Source organism: Pongo pygmaeus, chromosome X (assembly GCF_028885625.2).
Source record: "Pongo pygmaeus isolate AG05252 chromosome X, NHGRI_mPonPyg2-v2.0_pri, whole genome shotgun sequence".
NCBI classification, from domain to species: Eukaryota; Metazoa; Chordata; class Mammalia; order Primates; family Hominidae; genus Pongo; species Pongo pygmaeus.
Window position 1 is genome coordinate 137,826,796 of NC_072396.2, and position 7,922 is coordinate 137,834,717.

A 7,922-nucleotide genomic window follows, 5' to 3' on the forward strand; every position below is an offset into this window, starting at 1 on the left:
CCCCACCTATGTCAAAGTAAATATATTTTCTGAATATTCTTTGCCTTAGAATCCCATCGCATAATTTTTAAAAACCTAAATGATGTATGTTTGCTTCCCTGTATCCTCATGCTTTTTTTTCCACACAAAGAACCCCGAGAGATCAATCAGGCATGGTTTACCCTTAAAGAAGCCATATTGCTTCTCCTCAGATAGGTTGGACTCAACCTACCCTTTTCACCATTATTATCACACATACCATCTTTCAAATCCCTTGCAAAATTCAACTTCAATTCTCTGTCAGCCCACTTAATTTCTAGTTTGTACCTGGGCCTTGTCAAACCTAGTGGACTTCCCTCTTCTGGCTTAAACTCTTTCTATTTTGTGAAAGATGCCTTTTTCCCTGAAGCAGCCTCTTTTACTCTGCCAGTTAGTCATGCCGGGTTCTTTTTTTCTTTCCCCAAGCAGTTGGTCTTTTTGATGTCTGGCACACATTTATCTGGGCTTCCAATAAGATGTTTTTACATAGTTTCCAGGCTTCCTGGAGGTTATTGACTTTTTTAACTCTCCCATTCAATTTTTTCCCCTAATTTCTAACATTTGTTAGAGTTTCTTTTTCAAAAGTTGAATACCTGGCTGATACAGCTCTTTGATTTTTCTCTCCCACCAGATTGCTGAATTAAATGCATCAGAACTTAAACATAATATTTCAAATTACCTCCAGGATGGAATCGCTTCATGCATTTTCTGCACTTTCATGTTCTCTATAGTAAGCAACAGATGTTTAACCAAGTAGATTTGAAAATGCTAGTTTTTACCTGTTTGTATTTTAGTATGTCTGTTTATTTATGTAAAATATTCTGATACCCTTCAAAGCTTGTGTTCTTCTTGGTAAAGACAATAAACTTGAGTTTTTTTTGTGTTAAAAGGTAACTGATGCACACTGAACAAGCTCTATGTTCTGAATCTAATGTGGTAAATTTGCTCTAAACTGCCTAACCACAACAGTCTCAACTGTTCATTCTTTAAAGAAGTGTATCTCAAGGCATTAAGAAAAACAACTCTGAATCTTTCTGAAAAATTCCTGGCCAGTGCAGTAGCTCATGCCTGTAATCCCAGCACTTTGGGAGGCCGAGGTGGGTGGATCACCTGAGGTCAGGAGTTCAAGACCAGCCTGACCAACATGGAGAAACTCCGTCTCTACTAAAAATACAAAATTAGCCGGGCGTGGTGGTGCATGCCTGTAATCCCAGCTACTCTGGAGGCTGAGGTAGGAGAATCACTTGAACCGGAGGCAGAGGTTGCGGAGAGCCAAGATTGTGCCATTGCAATCCAGCCTGGGCAACAAGAGCGAAACTCTGTCTCAAAAAAAAAAAAAAAAAAAAAAAAAATCCTATAAGCGTTCAGTTATTAATGAAGTGGTAAAGACAAGCACTCCCCCAAAAGAATAAAAACATTCTCCAAGCTATAACAACATATGCAGATTTACTTTAAATTTATTTCACTTCAAAGTGTTTGGATCCAGGCCTGGAATGGTGGTTCATGCCTGTAATTCCAGCACTTTGGGAGGCTGGATCATTTGAGGTCAGGAGTTCAAGATCAGCCTGGCCAACATGGTGAAACCACGTCTCTACTAAAAATACAAAAATTAGCCGGGTATGGTGGCACACGCCTATAATCCCAGCTACTCGGGAGGCTGAGGCAAGAGAATCCTTTGAACCCAGGAGGTGGAGATTGCAGTGAGCTGAGATCACGCGACTACAATCCAGCCTGGGCAACAGAGCGAAACTCCATCTCGGAAAAAAACAAAAAAAAATTAGCCAGGCGGTAGTGGCTCATGCCTATAATCCCAGCTACTCTGGAGGCTGAGGCAGGAGAATTGCTTGACCCTGGGAGGCAGAGGTTGCGATGAGGCAAGATCACGCCACTGCACTCCAGTCTGGGCAACAGTGAGACCCTGTCTTAAAAAAAAAAAAAAAAAAAAAAGTGTTTAGATCCAAAAGATTCCTAGGAGATCAACAGACCATGGAATGACAATCTATCATCAAGGCAGTATAATCTCATTGTAGCACTAGTGTCTGACAGAGAACACAATAGAATTGTCTATGTCATTCTCCCACTTGTTTAACAAATATTGCACTGACCTACCACACTTGGTACTGCTACCCACAGACAAGACCAGGAGTTGCCATCTTTGCCCTCAAGTTGCTTCCAGTTGAGGAGAGAAGACAAGCACGTGCCTGCACACACAGTTAACTATAATACAAGGCAGTTATGTACAAAGACCATGGACTGGTTCCAACAGGGAATTAGGAAGAAGTGGGCACATAACCCTGGAGAGTTCAGAAGTGACTCAATGAAAGAAGTATCATTTGAGATGCTTGGAGCCACTGAAGCTCAAAACACACGAATGACTAATCAAAGCAGTGATGTAAGGAAATTAAGCTGGCAATGTTCAGGACAGAACAGGGATTTAGGAGCGGGGGGACGGACAAGAGGCAGGTAGACCAGTTAAGAACTATTTAAAAAGAGTCTGCTGACAGACCTCCCTGTCTTTATCTCTTGCCTCGCCAACCCTTAACCTAAAGAGCCACTAGTTATCTTCCTAAAACAGCTTGACTGACGACATTCCCCTCCCTCAGAAAGCCTCATTGGCTCCTCAATTGTATTGTCCAGGAAATACAATTTATATTCCTTCTACCATTAACACTAGATTGTCTATGTCTGGGTTTGACATTTTGTCTACAAAAGATGTGACTGGATCCTCTCCACTATAACACGAAAATTGTGCTGTTTTGACGATAGTCCCTTACTAGTTAGCTGAAAGTCCTCCCATACTTTATATCTCAACAACCTCTATGGGAACAGAGAAGGTACTTTCTTATCTTACTATCTGTACAACATAGCATGAACTACACTCTAGAACAGATAAGACCTGGGTTCAAATCCCACCTCTGTTATTCACTAGCTATAAGATTGTGAACATATTTCATAATCCCTTTGAATTTGTTTTCTTGTCTGTAAAATGGAGATGATAATTCTGATGTCATATGGTTGTTGCAGGTTTTAAATGAGACAATCATGTAAGTTCCTTGGTATAGGGCCAGGCCCAGAGAAAGCATTCAATAGCTACGAACTCTTATCATGAGGCCAAAATACATTTTTAAAAACATAAATAAGAAAAAAACCTCAGTGCTAAAACAGTTAATACCATTGGGGAGCCAGAGAGACTTACTTCCAACTGCCTCAGATTAACACCAATGTTGTTTCCCTTGTACACATAACAAAAAACTTCCTTTTTCATTCCTCAGTCTAGTCTCTAGTTAATCCTGAAATTGCATGCAACCCAACGTGAATCAAATAAAAAAGGAAAACAGTAATTATGCTGAATCAAACATTTTATATGTTCTAACCAGAGATTGAGCTGCATAAGCCAGAACTTTAACTAAATTCTTTTTTGAACATGTCCAGAAGATACCTCCTGTAAACTACTTGGGACAATTTCTACAGTGATAGGCCCTGTGGCTCAGTTCAACCCTTCCCAAGTGAAACACAAAGCCAAACTGATGATTCCAACAAAACAGGAGATCACAAATTCATTGCAAAATCCAACACATTACTTACGGTGGGGAAGGGGGAATACAAATCTTAAAGACACATGCTGTGTGTCATATATAATCAACTCACTGTTAGAAAGCATTGCTACCTCTCCAACACACATACACACGCACTTTTTTTCCACGTAGTCATAACAGCTTATAGGAGTCCTGGAATCCTTTGTGCATGTACATATATACGTGTGTGTGAGCACATGATCATAGGTGCATTGCTCATGAACACAAAAGGGAACAAGAAATAAAAACTCCAAAACTGCAACTAGGGCACAAAGTTCTGAGTATCATTCAATGTCATTGTGAAGAGGACCCTTTGGAAAGTGCATGAACGCTTCTAACCCATTGCCTCACTCTTAAAAACAATTTCAACATAGATGAGTAATAAAATGCCCATTGTTGCATACCCTTTACCTTTGTCTTTATGGAGGGAGGCATAATGGAAAATGGTTAGATTTTTAAACTTATTTTCATTAGTATTTTCATTTTTACTAGTGAACTAGCTTTACTCAGTTAATATTCTATAGTATTAGAGTCCTAAATCCCTTCTCTCTTTGAAATGCCTGGGCACTCCCTTCTCATCATCTGTATCGCTTGTATGGCACTTATCACCACTGTGTTGTATTCTAATTTTGTGTGTGCCTGGCTTATCTCCCTACTAATAGGAAAGGTCCTGGTGGCAGAAGCCCCTCCTGCCTTTCTTGCTGTCTCCACAATGCTGAGCAGAGGATACTGCACACAGTAGGCGCTCCAAAAGTACACAGCCATTGAAAGCTGAACAAAAACATAATCTTTGTGTTAAAGATCCCTTTTGATCATGGCACCTGGACTCAGCATTATTTGAAAAGTACAGGGGTCAAGCAGACAGGCAATGCAGGACCTCAGTTGGAAGCCCTGTCAGCATGATATACTTCCTGACACCCTTGAGAGCACATCAGATTATCCTAACTATGATCTATAAAGACTGAGACTCCTCCAGAACATGGAGTATTCTTAAAGCCTGTTCAAAACTCTAGAAGGCAAGTGCAAGGCCATCTGGAATAAAACATTACACTTGGGCTGAGCCTGGGGCTCAATGAGCTAGGTACCCAGACTTTGTGATACTTCACCTGGAAAATGATCCTGGGTGTTTTGCACTGAAAAAAGCACATCCCCCATCCCAGGGAAAGTGCCTGGCAATTAATCCACCCAGACCTAGGCTGAATACAAGTCACTATATTGACTATCCCCCTTAAAAAATGACCAAAATTATCTGAGTGTAGCCCAGAGAAGACAAGGTTAATGTATGCATCTGGAGAGGCCAGGGTGATGGTAAAGATTACGCCTGTCTCTATACTGGCCGTCTAAAGGTATTTACTTGGGTCTGTCTGTGTTGTGACAGTGTCCTAGACTCAAATGAATGCCTCTAACACTCCACATTTTTGAGCCATTCAGTCATGCATTTTTGTTATTGTTGAAAGTGGTGCGAAATTGCACTGCATGAGCTAAAGTCCTTGGTGGTCTTCCAAGGATTCCAGCTAAAAAGGCACTTCCTTTGTTCCTCAGGAGAATGCAGTCCAGTAGGTCATTCAAAAGGGGAAATAAAAGCAGCAGCCCTGGGAGGGAGATGAAGGACAAGACAAAAGGAATAAAATGTTTTGGGTGTGAGCACATTAGCTTCCATTTCCTGCTGCTGGTCACTAATAACTCCCCTATCTTTGGCATGGGGGAATGCCCAGATAGACATATATGCAAAATATCCCTCAGGTGATTTCTGGGGATGATGACAATCAAAGGGAACACCTAGCACAGAGTCTCTGAGCACCCATCAAGCTTCCTTTTTCCTGAGATGCTGGCTGGGGAAGATGCCCTGCCACAGCGAAAGACTGCACAGAGCAAATTTGGGGAAACTGGGGAAGGCAGTTTCACGACCCCACTCGCTGAATGCCTGCAGTCAATATCAAAGGCACATATTGTTTGCATGAACAGAAGATGAAACCTTGTCACATTCCCATTAAGTGCAGAGCTGCATCTACCCCTTCAAAATGTGGGAATGACAACTGTAACCTTCACGCCAATCATCTCCGCTGTGCCCAGGCCCAAACTGTGCAGGGCACAAAGGCCCCAGGTTTGACCTGCAGAGTCCCCAAGCTTCAGCGGCTGCTGGTTCATTTTTTTTTTCTGGCGGGGAAGGAGGAAGGGAAAGAAAGAGGGCTTTTCAGGGCTCTACAACCAATAAAATCGTGCCGCTTTGAGGACATACTTGAGCTCCCCAAAAGACAGGCAGCTGAAGGGCAAACAGTGTCTAATCAGTAGTGAGCATGTTATTTGGTAACTGCCAAGGTGCAGTGGGCGCCTGGGCTGCTCCAACAATTTCTTCGCTTCTATTTCTAGACAGACGCCAGTTACACTCCAAAAGTGCCCAGCAACTTCCCTCAATTACCTTTGTAATTTATATGTAATTGATGACTGCACTTAATCTCCAAGGTTATTAATAGCCCTTCCAAAAAATGACCCCCAAATCTTCCTAAGCCTTTGGAAGCGCCTGGTTGAAATTACAGTATTTCCTTTGCTGGCTGCCGGCTCCCTGCCCGCCCCACCCGGAGACCAGCACCGCAAGGCAAAGGCGCGCTCCACTCACTTCCATGAAAGGTTCGGAGTGGAGGCTCAGCCCCTCGGGCTCGAATCTGTCACTCCTCCGTTAGATTACGCTGGCCACCAGCCAGCTAGATTCGTGGTGCATTCTGAGCCCCCAGGGCGAACAGGCTACCTGCGCGGCCGGCGGGGCTGCGCGCAACAGTTGGCCGCTGCGAAGAAGAGAGTGCGACCCGGAGGGGACTCGGCCGGACACCGCCGCCAGCCTCGCTGGGAGGGACGCAGGGCACCCGCCGAACGCTGCCTCCCCAGCGCTCCGAGAGGGGCTTTCACAAATACCCCCATATACCCCCCATCCCACCCCACCGGCGCCAAAATCCGGTGAACTTTTTCACAGGCTAAGCCGTCTCTATTTGCATAACCATCTCCAAACTGAGATTCAGGTTTCCTGTAATCAGTCCTTTCAAAGGTCTGTAATTGAAAGTGCAATTAACCCTTAAAATGAGGTAAGAAAAAAGAAAGAGGGGAAAAATACTCCTCTGGTCCGATACCTTCCGGAAAGTGGGAGAGTTCCCAAAAGTCAGGGTTTGGAGGGGTGGAAAGTGGGGGTAGTCGTTTGCTTTTTAAAGGCGACTTCTAAAGCGGTTGCGGCTACTAAAACTCCTAATCCGTGTCAGCGGTGCAAGAGAGGCGGGGAGAGAGTTTTAAAAGAACATCAATGAAACATCAATTCAAGTTCCACGTTTTGCGACCCCCAGAATCTAGCAAGCTCCGGGAGGTTTCCCTCCACCACACCCCACTGGCGACCCCCACCCCCACCCGGCCTCTCGTCACCCATACGACAAAGCGGGGCGTCCTATAAGGAGTTCAACTCGGAAAAGGAGAGGTAGCCGGTGACACGCACTTTGAGGGCCAGAGTCCTCAGAGGCTTCCCGGGACGGCGAATAATGCAGGGGGGAGGGGAGGAGCGGAGGCGGGGAGCGGAGCGCGACAGTCGCACCGGGCAACCCGGCGGCGCCCCTCCGCTCGCAGTGCTGGGAAGGGGGGAGCGCTGCGCCCGCGGAGAACGTCCTGCGCCCGGGCTGCCTGGCTCTCTCGCTCGCTCGCTCCTGCCCTCTCGACTGCCCATTTCTCCCTCTAGTGTACCTGCGTCCGGCGCAGGGAGCGGTGGGGCGGGGGAAGGGAGTTGCAGCCCCCCTTCCCGAGGTGTTGGTCTCTGCGCCCACCTCCCGGGGGTGCCCACCTACCGTTGATCTCGTGGAGGGGGGCATCGTTCTTGTTGAAGCCTTTGGACACGTAAAGACGTCGCACTTCCGAGCAACTTTTCGACTTGAGCTCGGCAGCCAGCAGCGCGGCGCTGAGCACTGCCAGGGTGCAGAGAAACGCGGGCAAGCCGAACCGTGCCATGGTGCGGGCCGGGGCTGACACGTTCCCACCTTTGAGACCGGACGGGAAGCGGCGCTACGGCAGCGGGCCGAGGGCTGGCGGAGTCGGGGACTAGCGAGTGCAGCTGGAGGGAGAAGGAGTTGGAGTTGGTGGAAGAGGCGAGCAGGCGGAGGAGACGCGGGGCGAAAAGTAGAGCTGGGCCTCGCGTCAGGCAATGGTCCCCGGTGCCAGGCGCCGGGCCAGGGGAGAAGGAGGAGAAGGAGGGCGTGGAGGCGGCGCGCGACCCAGGAAAGCAGAGGCGCGGGCCGGTGACCTCGGGGTTCCGCGGGGCAGCGAACCCGGCAAGCTGACTGGCCGGCGAGGCGGGGACGC

The 7,922-nt window shown here is 46.6% G+C and overlaps 1 protein-coding gene across 1 annotated transcript in view; it reads right to left on the reverse strand.

Moving 5' to 3' along the window:
• The window catches only part of GPC4 (glypican 4), a 113,528-nt gene extending 105,957 nt beyond the window's left edge, over positions 1 to 7,571 (reverse strand). The window contains exon 1 of the mRNA XM_054471389.2: positions 7,412 to 7,571. Coding sequence (XP_054327364.1) covers positions 7,412 to 7,571 — 160 coding nt within the window. The remainder of the gene's footprint in view (positions 1 to 7,411) is intronic.
• Between the last annotated feature and the right edge of the window lie 351 nt (positions 7,572 to 7,922).